The sequence below is a fragment of the Vespula pensylvanica genome, chromosome 2, assembly GCF_014466175.1.
Source record: "Vespula pensylvanica isolate Volc-1 chromosome 2, ASM1446617v1, whole genome shotgun sequence".
Lineage (NCBI taxonomy): Eukaryota > Metazoa > Arthropoda > Insecta > Hymenoptera > Vespidae > Vespula > Vespula pensylvanica.
This window is the reverse complement of record NC_057686.1, coordinates 1748312-1760811: the sequence shown is the minus strand read 5'-3', so window position 1 is coordinate 1760811 and position 12500 is coordinate 1748312. Positions and strand designations below refer to the sequence as shown.

At 28.6% G+C, this 12500-nt stretch overlaps 1 protein-coding gene and 1 long non-coding RNA gene across 4 annotated transcripts in view; one reads left to right on the top strand and one right to left on the bottom strand.

Moving 5' to 3' along the window:
* LOC122637529 overlaps positions 1–8651 on the top strand; it is a 28863-nt gene extending 20212 nt beyond the window's left edge. The window contains exons 2-3 of the long non-coding RNA XR_006329259.1: positions 2894–3134; positions 8461–8651. This is a non-coding gene — a long non-coding RNA (uncharacterized LOC122637529). The remainder of the gene's footprint in view (positions 1–2893; positions 3135–8460) is intronic.
* The window catches only part of LOC122637528 (A disintegrin and metalloproteinase with thrombospondin motifs 9), a 106360-nt gene extending 93957 nt beyond the window's left edge, over positions 1–12403 (bottom strand). For all 3 annotated transcript variants that reach the window (XM_043829710.1, XM_043829712.1, XM_043829711.1), the window contains exon 1: positions 11667–12403. In XM_043829710.1, the coding sequence (XP_043685645.1) occupies positions 11667–11952 (286 nt within the window). In that variant the 5' untranslated portion in view covers positions 11953–12403. The remainder of the gene's footprint in view (positions 1–11666) is intronic.
* Between the last annotated feature and the right edge of the window lie 97 nt (positions 12404–12500).

The window sequence follows — 12500 nt, the reverse complement described above, 5'->3', positions numbered from 1 at the left end:
ATTTATTTTCATCGATCAATGAAAATGGAAATTCTTTCTTTTAGAAATTATTTCAATATTTTCGATTGTCCTAGAGTGGATTAGAAGAGTCTTGTTACTTGTATACGATTAGTGAGAAGTTGGAAAAATTTGTTAAGAAGATATTAAAATCTTGTATTTAGATAAGGATGATTCTTTAAGAGAACGGATTCAAGAGTCGTTTTAATACGTTCTATTATTAAAGTTTGGAAATGTCATGCCATTTTTAAATGATCATTGACAATTTATAAAAGGAATGATTTCAAATAGTATCTTATTATCTTCGCAAAAGAAAATTCTGTAAGAATAAATTTTAAAAACGTTATTGAGAATTCTCGACGTTTCTTGAATGTTTAAAAAAAAAAAAAAAAAAAAAAAAGAAAAAGAATAAATCAGAACGTCATATCGCATTCACGAAAGAAAATTCTGAAAGAATATGAATTCTTTGGGGGGGGGGAAAAAAAAAAAGAAAAGAAAAAAAAATAAAAAAAATATCGAACGTATTATCGCTCGAGAAAAAAAAAATAAGAAAGAAAAAAGAGAAAACTAAAAACAGAATTAAAAATGAGTAAGCAAAAATGATTGATTTTGAACATCCTCAACATTTTTTGAACTTGAAAGAAAAGAAAAGAGAAGATCAGTATCTCGTTGGATTCGCGAAAGAAAATTTTGTAAAAAGAAATTTTGAATTCCTTTGAAAAAGAAATTATTCTCCGATTTTAATTTTAATATCGTCCAGTTCTCTTTAACGCTTCGTCCGGCTAAAAAAAAAAAGATTAAAAATAGTGTTAAAAATGAGTAGTAAGTCATGAGAGAAAGAGAAAGAGAAAGAGAAAGAAAGAGAGAGTGAAAGAGAAAGAGAGATAGAAAGAAAAAGAGAAGAGAGAGAGAGAGAGAGAGAGAGAGTTCCGGGCGAATTCCAAAGGAGCGCCATGAAAAGATTTATCGACCGGTTTGTTCGACCAACTCTAGATATAGTATAGAAATAGTTGGTGCTATCGATATCGTTCTCTGACAATGAACGAACCCTCGCCGTTGGGGGTTTCTTTTAACTCGAGTGAACAACCTCTCGTAATCATCGAGACCTTTTATCTTACATTGTAAAAATTTATATTTGTATGTAGAATATATCGTGTATTTTTTTTTTGTTTTTTTTTTTTTTTCATATTACATATTTTATTTTTATATATCTTCACTTTTATCTTTTCTTTTTTTTTTTTTTTTTTTCTTTAAATAATCCGATGTACAAATCGAATGGAATAAATGAAAGAAATATTTGTACGTTTCTCGTAATTTTTCTTTTTCTTTTTTTTTTTTTTTCTTTTTTTTTTTTTCTTTTGACTTTTATCTACGACGTGTTCAGAAATTTATTTCATTATAAAGTTATATTAATAGGGTAAATCTTTTTGCGATTCTTTAATAAATCGATAAATTTTACTTCTTTTTGTTTTCTTTCGTTAAAATTGAAAACTTTTATATCGAGTTTTGTAAGTAAGCATCTTCTCTTTTTCTCCATTTTCTTTCTTTTTAATAATTTTTTAATATACGTGTTGATAATTATTAATATATATATATACATATATATTCCATGCAATAATTTTTCTCTCATAATCATTATCATTTAATTAAAAATTTATTTCTGAATATAATATCGATACATTATCATTTATTGAACGATAAGATCATCGAGATATAAGAATTCATTGAAAATATTATCGTATTGATATTTATCTTGAAAAAAAAAAAAAAAAAAAAAAAAAAAAAGAAAATCAGTAAAGTTATTTTACGAGTGAACGTTCTAAAATAACTATAATAATATGTAATAATAACGTCGTCACGTTGTTCCTCGAGAACTATAACTTTTCTCGACTATATTTGCGATATGGTCACGCGAAGAATCGACAAAATGTATAAGTTGCTTTCAGAGAGAGAGAGAAAGAAAGAGAAAGAGAGAGAGAGAGAGAGAGAGAGAAGGAAATATCGAGTGTTGCGTTAATACTGTGTACGTGACTAACGATCGTAACCTGTTAGGAATGACTGCGAATAAATATTTTAGGTAGAAACAACGACTAAACTAAATCCGAGCTCTTTCACTCTGTTGACAAAATTTTTGTTGGATTGCCTTACTTAACTTCTTTTTCTTTCTTTTTCTTTTCCCCTCTCTTTTATATATTCTTTTCTTTCTTTCTTTTTTCTTTTCTTTTCTTTTTTTTTTTTTTATCTTTTTACTTCTTTATTTCATCCAAAAATAATTTCTCTTTATGAAACTTCATTTAACTTTGAAATCAGACACATGTATGCATATATATGTAATTTAATTAAAAATATAAATTTTTATTTTAATGAGGTATATATTATTTGGAATGTTTTAATTATTATCAACAAAAAAAAAAGAAAAAAGATCAATTAAAAAAGAATAATTTCACAATATTTTCTACAATAAATTTTTAACTTTAGATAATAATTGTATAGTACGAAATATATTTAATAATATATCTAATAAGAAGTTTTCGATTTGAATTAAATATATGTTATATACCGTGGTAGCAAGTGACGCATTATATCCCAATACAATTTTCTATAAATCACTTACTAATAGTATAATTAATATTACCATGTAACATACTCGTTATATAACTTTTATGTTAATGCAAAAATAAATTAAGCTATATGGAATCTCCAATTAGATTACTTGGATTAGAAGCATATTTTTTCTATAAAATAAATGTAAATCATTTTCTCCTATCTATTTATATATATATATATATATATATATATATATCCTTAAAAACATCGATTATGAATCAATCGAAAATGTTAATTGAAGCTAAAAATCGATGATTCTTTTTCTTTTTTCTTTTTTTTCTTTTTCCAGAAACAACCAGTCTTTCCTAATCATCACACGAATTCGTAAATCGATGGAGACCATCGACGTGTCTTAGGAGTGTGTATTTTTCTTTCTTCCTTTTTTTCTTTCATTTTTTTTTTTTCTTTTTTTCTTTTTCTTCGCCAAAGAAACAGCAGGACGAGCCATAGCGATGACGAATCAGCTGAGCGAACACGAACACGTCGACCTTTATCTTCATTTCGATCTTGAATACGTACATATATAAAAGGTACAAGTTTGGACACAGATCAAAGTATAAATGCCGCGATATCTTCGAAAAAGAAATTTTCTATGGTCCTAACAACACTGTTGTAATCTTATTCTAAGTCTCTTTAAAAAAACCATAGATAGGTATACGTATATGCACATGTAATATATATATATATATATATATATATATATATATATATATATATATATATGTATAGTCGGTCGAGATTACACAACGAACAAGCTGATTATACCGTTGACAATCACGTGGGCGAAATACATATGTAAGTGTTACGACCTATGTGCCTACTACTTACTTGTTAAACGATACCGTCGATCGAAGAAAAATCTAGCATGATTTTAGGAGGCTCGTATCTAACGTCAAACCGGTTTTTCCTATTACTACATTCTTTTTTTTTTTTTCTTCTTTTTTTAATTTTAATTTTAATTTTCATTTTCATTTTTATTTTAATCTTTTATTTTTTTTTATTTATTTATTTTTTTTTTCTTTCTTCGTTCAAGCAACAAATTTTACATCGACTCTTGACAAATTTCTGATAAGGGTCTTTACTAGTAATTAGTTGAGATTTTTATTTATGTTATTTTTTCTGCGTCTTTTCTTTTTTCTTTTTTTTTTATTTTTCTCTTTTTTGTTTTGTTTTGTTTTGTTTTGTTCTCAAGCAACGGATCTAATCAAACTGTTGACAAATTCGTGATAAGAGCGCGACTGGTAATTGGGATAGATTTTTATTCTCTTTTTTTTTTTTTTTTATTTCTTTTCTTTTTCTTTCTTTTTTTTTTTGAAGCAGATCATTGCTTGACAAATTCGTGATAAGAGTGACTCGTAATTAAGATAGATCTTCTTTTCTTTTTTGTTTTTTAGCAACACATCTTATATGGTTGCTAAGAAAAATTCGTTAATTAGAATATATTATATATATATATATATATGTATAAATTCTTTTTGTTTCATTTTTTTTTTTTTTTTTTTTCAAGCAAAGATCTAACACAGCTGTTGACAAATTTCTGATAAGATAATTAGAACAGATTTTTTTGTCAAGCAACACATTTTACGTTTTTCAGTTGTTAAGAGAAATTCATTAATTAGAATAGATACTTTTCATTTTATTTTTAATCAGCAGACAATTAACAATTAGATATTTTCTTCTTCTTCTTCTTTTTTTTTTCTTTTCTTTCAAGCAACGAGTCTTGCAAATCTCAAATATAGACGTATAAATAAATTAAATTTTTGTTTACACCCTTTAAACAACACTTGAAAAATATTTGATAAAAATGATCACTAAATAATTATGAGATTGATCTTTTCAATGGATAGAGAAAAAAATAAGAAAAATAACAAAGAGAGAGAGAGAGAGAGAGAGAGAGAGAGAGAGAGAGAGAGAGAGAGAGAGAGAGTAAAAAAGAAAAAGATAAAAGATAAAAATTATTTTTCCTCGAAAAAAAAGCGAGATAAAACGATAAGAACATTCGATTTCTCTTTCGAGGTTATCGTGACGACGCGAAGTCATCGATTGTCATTGGTGATGATCGGCCAGGTGTTAAAGACTTTCGAAACGGCTGACCTTTCGTCGTCGTTTCTCTTATTCAAGAATACTATACATAAAACGGATGTGATACACGAATCTCATCCTCCTTTGAGAATACTTTAACGAACATTAGAAAAGATACGTAAATAGAAAAAAGAAGAAAAAGAAAAAGAAGATGTTGGCGTTGTTGTTGTTGTTGTTGTTGATGATGATGATGATGATGATGATGATGATGATGGTGATGAAGATTATGATAATGATAATGATGAAGATTATGATGATGATGATAATGATGATGATGATGATGTTGTTCTAACGGCAACAAGAATTATTATACGATGTTGCAATGAGCTAAGACGAAGAGTGTCACTGGTACACGCCGATTATGGTTATATCTTTTTACTGACGAGCCTATTTTTCCTTTCTCATAACAATTTAACTCGGAAAAAAACAGGTGTCTATAGGATGTGTGCACGTGTGTGTGTATGTATGTGTAAATCTTTGTAGAATTTTCTTTTTCGTTTTTGTTCTTTTCTCTCTCTCTTTTTTTTTTTTTTTTTTTTCATGACTCAACAAATCTAGCTTAAATGATAAATCTAGATCCAATGGTTTATGACGATCTATATATTTTTTTAATCCAATAAAGATTCGATGATCCAAATTGAATGTAAATATTGGATTATATTTAAAAAATGAAGAAAGATGTCTACTTTTTTTTATCTAATATAGATCGAATGATCGAACGATCCAATTTGTATTATATCGTATTTAAAAAAATGAAATATACTCTCTTTTCTCCCTTTTTCTTTATTTTAATATAGATCAAACGATCCAAACTATATCGGATTCGATTTAAAAATTGAAAAAAGATTGATATTTTTCCTAATGCTATAGATACCAATAGGATCATTGATATAAATCGAATCAATTCGCATAAGTGAACGAAGAAAAAAGGAAAGAAAAAAAAAAGAAAGAAAGAAAGAAACGAAGAAAGAAAATTCACATTCGACGATTATCGTTTTTTAACAACGATCAAATTGAATCAATCTTGTTAAGATAGATCTATACGATCGATCCAAATTTAATGTTAAATTTTGAATATTTAGAAATTCGTTCGTTGAGATCTTTCTTATGTTAGATCTCAAAGGATCGATGAGTCATCATACCAATGTAGTATATATTATACACGAAGCCTGTTTAAGGGACGTCCGAGAAAACTCGTAAACTGCAAGAGTGGAAGTAAAGTAAAAGAGAGAAGAAGAAGAGAGAGAGAGAGAGAGAGAGAACACATACACACATACACAGATACACAACATATACATTGAAACGTATTTCAGGTGGATCGGCCGGTTTGGTCGGAGGTCGTCGCCACGCAGTCTACCAAGACTTTATGTGCTCTTACTTTCGGAGTATCACCTGATCGCCAGTTCTCCTTTACTTTTAAACGTAATCCATGAACTTGAGAAAAAATATCGTCAAAGAGAAAAAGAGAAGATTCGATTATTATACGAATACGATTGTACTAGTCCTACTACGACGAGGAATAGAAAATTTAAAAAAAAAAAAAAAGAAAAAAAAAAGCATTTATATTCTTACGATACCCGTTATATAAACTTATAATTCGATTAGTATTTAAAAAAAAAAGAAAAAAAGAAAAGAAGAAAAAAATTAATCTCTTAGATAATATTAAACTTTATGTAAAGAACGTCTAATCATATATATAATATTTAAAATTAATCGACGAAAATAATGCTCGGTTAAATTTGTTATTTAATAACTCATTACTATTACATTATAATCTTCTTCTCTAACATATAAATATAAATATAAATATAAATATAAATATAAATATAATAATCGTAGGCGATACGAGCACGAAATATCCTAAAGTGAATAAAAATTAGTATTTAAGAGGAAAAGTAAAAAAGTAAAAAAAGTAAAAAAAAAAAAAAATAAAAAAGAAGAAGAAAAAGAAAGAAAGAAGAAAAGAAAGAAACCTGGAAAATCCCATTAGGATTAAGTAGGACGTCATTGAGGACGTGGATGAGATCGGTAAGGGGGATGGTTGAGAATGAGGAATTGAGGGGACAGGGAGGTTTAGTAAGACAAATAGGTCTAACGCAATGTTAAAATACGTGACGTATCCGTATCTGCTGATCCTTAAAGAAATACGAGCCTCTATGGTGTCACGCACTTTCAGCATCATACGATGTTATCGTCATCATGTCTTGTCCTCGTCCTCGTCGTTGTCGTTGTCATTGTCGTTGTCGTTGTCGTTGTCTTTGTTAGCTTGCACGATTACGTTAATACGCTTCCTCGTTTCTCAAAGTACAAGTTTTCTCGTCTAACATACTCAAAAGAGTGCTATGTGTGTTTGTGTGTATGTATGCGCGCGCGTGCTCGTGCGCATGCATACGTTCGTGTGCTATGTCCCACGTGTACGTCGTGTGTATATATGTGTATGTGTGTGTGTGTGTGTCTTCATTTTCTTTTTTTTTTTATTTTTCTTATTTCTTTTTTCATTTTCTTTTTACGTTAAAAAGTAGATATGTATGTATGTTAAGAGAGAGAGAGAGGGAAGAAGAAGTAGAGAAGTAGAGAAGTAGAAGAAATAAGAAGAACGTTTCGAATGTGTTCACATTATATGCGAACGCTGCGTTGCTTGCTTGATGGTGCTAACGTAAAGAAACTAGTACGAAGAAATCCTTTAAGAGAGAGATAATTCTCTCTCTCTCTCTCTCTCTCTCTTTCTCTCTCTGTCTCTCTTTCTTTCTCACTATCTATCTGTCTCTCTCTTTCCTTCACTCTTTCTCTTTCTCTCTTTTTCTTTTTCTAAAGTTGAGAATGTCACTTCACCTTGGCAATTTCCTTCATGAAGGACATGAAATCAATATAATTATTTTTCTGCTTCTTTCTCTTTCTCTCTCTTTCTTTTTCTTTTTTTTTCATGTGACTTTAATATGAATGAAAATATTAGTATTATTTGTAATTCTTGCATCAGCAAATTTATGTGTGTATTTGCGTGTACATGTTTCATTTTTATTTATAGTGTATCATATTTTTATTAATATATTTTTTGATAAATAATATATATATATATATATGTATGTATGTATCAGTGTATTGGTATAGTATTCATCAAAAAATGTATTAATAAAATGATACTACAATATGAATGAAACTAAAACATACAAAAATACGTATTCATACGTATTCATAAATGAAATTATCTCGTTATAAAATCATTTATAATCGATCGATCGTGTACGATAATCTCTACGTATTAGAGGTTTTACGATTAAAATCGTTAATAGATAAGAAATATACATAAATTTATATTCTTATCTAAATATATGATCAAAAGCGATTCACAGTGATCATGATCAAGTAAACGAGTTCGTTCTCTGCAACAGAACATATACGTACATATATACATACACCTATCTATACGTATACCTACATTATAAGCGTACAATTAAAAAAAAAAAAAAATAATAAAATAAAATAAAAATAAAAATAAAAATAAAAATAAAATAAAAAAAGATCAAATCAAATCAAATCAAATTAAATCAAATAAAAGAAAGAAAAAAAAAAGAATAAGAATAAAATAAAATGAAAAGAGAAAAGAAAAATAAAGGAAAATAAAACATAATTGAAATTGAAATTTATACGAGTAATCTTGCGATTCGATATATATATATATATATGTATCTATGTACATAATATACATATACGTTTACACGCATATTTAAATATCTATTCTCTTATCTCATAGCTTCTTCTTTTTCTTATCGATAGTTATCGTAGCAAGTCCCGTGACGTCGATACATGAGGAACACGTGCTGTGCTGCTTCGACTACATAACGTAATCGAGGTTATTCCACTGGAGAAAATTTCAATCGTAATAAATCGACGATCTCGTAAAAAGGATCAAGAAGAATTATCGAAGTGATAGAGTTGTGTTGCATATACGTATATACATGTATGTAAATATGTAAAGAAAGAGAGAGAGAGAGAGAAAATTCGACACGTGTGATCGTAATCGAAAGAAAGAGAAAATGGTACGTTTGGTAAAAAATGTTTAAATGTTATTTAAAAAACAATTAAGTACACGCTCTTTCGAAACATCTTAAATTTATAATTAATATTATAATTTAACGAGCTAATCGTAGTTTTATAATCTGAAAGAAAGAAAAAGAAAAGAAAGGAAGAGAAAATTAATTTGAAAAGCATGGGAAAATTGATCTTTACGATCACCTGTGAACTTTTAGCCCACCGTGTTGATAGATATCTGAAGAAAAGCTTGAAAAGATGCTACGATCGTTTTGTGTGTGTGTGTGTGTGTGTGTGTGTGTGTGTGTGTGCGTGCGTGCGTGCGTGCGTGCGTGTATTATATATCTGAACAAGAACTTTTAAGGAAATAATGATTCTTCTCTCTCTCTTTTTTCTTTTTTTTTTTTTTTGATCGATCGATCGATAGATCGGATCGTAATATTTCACGTAAGCTAATAATAAAGAAAGAAAAAAAAATGTGAAAGAAGATAAGTAATGTTTGAAAATAATCAAGAGGTATTATGTTACATGTATTTAGATACATCTATGTGTATCTGCAGATTGAAAGGAGTAAACTTTTAACGATCTGTGTATATATGTAGGTAACATAAATACATGTATTTACACATTATAGGATACGTACGAGAATCTGATGCAAATGTAGGTGCAAAGAGAAGGTATAAGAAAATTTATAGACTGTGAGTAATCTTGCAAAGATCAGAGAGATAATTATATATATATATATATATATATATATATATATATATAGAAAGAGAGAGAGAGAGAGAGAGAGAGAGAGAGAGAGAGAGAGAAAGAGTCAATTCGAGTAAAAGAGACAATAATTATATATTTATATATTAACAGAAAGAAAAAAGAATGTAATTCTATTCGTGATATATTTTTGAAAATAAAAAAAATAATTAGGTATATATGTATATATATATATATATATTTATTTATTTGTTTGTTTCTCTTACTCTCTTTATTTCTATAAAGAAATAAAATCAGTGATTCAATGATTGTGTACATCTAAGAAAGAGATAGAGAAATCAGATAGATAGATAGATAGATAGATAGATAGATAGATAGATAGATAGATAGATAAAGAGATTCTATATGTGAAATATATTTATGAGTCATAAATATCGAGTAAGAGAGACAATAATTAGGTATGTGTGTGTGTCTATATACACACACACATATATATATATATATATATATCTTTCTCTTTCTAGGGAAATAAAATCATTGATTCAAAAATTGTGTGCATCTATTAAAAGAGAGAGAGAATTCCATGTGTGAAATATATTGGTGAGTCACACACGTATAGGGTAAGATTTTAATTCGATTTAATGAGCACACACAGGTACATACATATATATTGTAAAGGTATATGTCACGTAGAAATGAGTCAGCAATTCCGGTACACAATTAATGATCATTAGCGTTGGGGAGATAATTCGAAAGGCACGTAGATTGAACGAGTCTCGTACGAGATTACTTGTTCGTTTCATGACTCTGTGTGTGTGTGTGTGTGTACATATATATATCTATGTATGTATATCTATATATATATATATCTATGTATGTATATCAAAGAAGGATACTTCGAGAGGATATGAGCTGGGAGTGTTAGGTGTAAGTAGGAATAAAGGTAGACATCGAGGCGATAGGAAGAAGAAAAAGGAGAAGAAGAAGGAGGAGGAGGAAGAGGAGGAGGAGGAGGAGGAGGTGGAGATGTAAGAGGAGGATATGAAGGAGGAGATGTATGTAGGTGTAGGTGAAGGTGTGGGTGCTGCTTTGGAGCAGCGGCCTTACAAGGACGTCTGGACGTTCTAGCTTTCCCCGAGCGGCGCTCCTCGCTAATGCCTCCTTTAAGAGATTCAAGAAAGAGAGAGATTCAAGAAAGAGAGAGAAAGAGAGAGAGAGAAATATTAGTTATTAATGTATATTAGTAGCAAATATCTTCTTCATAAGATTCGGAAGAGAGAGAAATGTATATCTATCTCTCTGTGTGTGTGTGTGTGTTAATTATTATTGTTTATTAGTGTAAAATAATATATATAATATAGTGTGTATTTATTTATTTATTTATTTATTTATTTATTAGAAATATACTGGATATATTAAATATACTAGAAACATATATATATATATTGATTAATTAATTAATTGTTAATATCTATTATAATATTGATATTAGTTCAAAGATATATATGGTTAGATAAGTGGAGAATATTGCCTTGATTCTCTCTCACAAGAAGTTTATATTTATAATAAAGTAGTAGTTATAGTTTTCCCACGCAAATGCCTCCTTCGCGAAATTCAAAAGAGGAAAAGAAAGAGATTATAGTGTTGCACCGAAGTATTATAGTTCAGAAATAGACCGATAAGTAGGTGAAAGATATTAGCTTGATTCTCTCTCAAATAAGAAATTGATTATAATGGAGTAGTCTTCTAGTATATCTTTCTCTCTCTCTCTCTCTCTCTCTCTCTCTCTTTTTTTTTTTATAGATCGAATTGATAGCAAAGTTTCTTCAACGTGATCTAACTTTGAAATTACATAGCGATACGATCCGTATTATAAAAATTTAATTCGTTAATCCATATCCTAATTATTAACTGAAAATTAAGTAATCCTTACTAAAACATATGTTACTAAAAATACATATAAAATTAAATATACATATCTAAATTATTCTGTATATTCTATTTATATATATATATATATATATCAAAATTAATTAAATTAGAATAATATAAATAGCAACTAGATAATTATACAGATATATGTGTATCGCGCTAATAAGTTTGTATATTTCTCATAAATACAAATAACAAAACTTATCGATTAGATATATGAAAAACATTGATTAAAAAAAAAAAAAAAAAAAAAAAAAAAAAACAAAACAAAAATAAATACCAAAAAAAAAAAAAAGAGTAAAACTCACGTTCGTTGAATGCGGTAGTAGTTGTTCTCTCGTTTATCGTTGTATTCAATACGTTCGTATCTTCTTCGATCAAATGGAAAACACTAATCGACTGTTCGCTCGAGTTTCTCATCCCGTAGCCAATTACTTCCTTGTTGGTTTTCTCGATAACACGTGTGTTCCATGAACCGGTCCATAAAATCACCAAGAATATCACTAATAATAGGATACCGATAGACGCGGCTATCGTGCTAACAGCACGATTAGAAATACGCGACATTTCGGCGAGCCTTAAACGCGTACACATTAGTCGTTAGAACGATGATCAACATTCAAAATAGTTCGATCACGAATTTAGTACGAAGTGTCGATCATGAAAGGGGAAAAGGGTGAGGGTGTGGTATGAACACACACATGTATATATGTATATAGATAAAAATAGATCACTTTCGCAGTCGTCCATCGAATTCTATTCTGTTATATTTCTTTTTATTGTTGATCTTCTTGAGGGGAAAAAAAAAAAAAAAAAAATATGTCAATTACGTAGTTTATATCTATCAAACGATCTATCAAAATTTCTCTTTCCCTTCGATATCGTCAAAGACGTTCGAACGTCGACGTTACGACTTTCGATCGCTGACATCGCTTCCAAAGAAAAGATCCGATCGATCGATTCATCCTCTTCTCTGCGAATTCACTTATATATTTATCACCTTGTGAAACTTTTCAAAAGATAATTTCAAAAGGAAATTTATCTATCTTTCGTCCTCCCTTTTCGTCTCCCCTTTTTCTTTTTCTGTTAATTGAAATGTTCTTTTCCTTTTTTTTTTTTTTTTTTTTTTTTTTTTTTTTTTT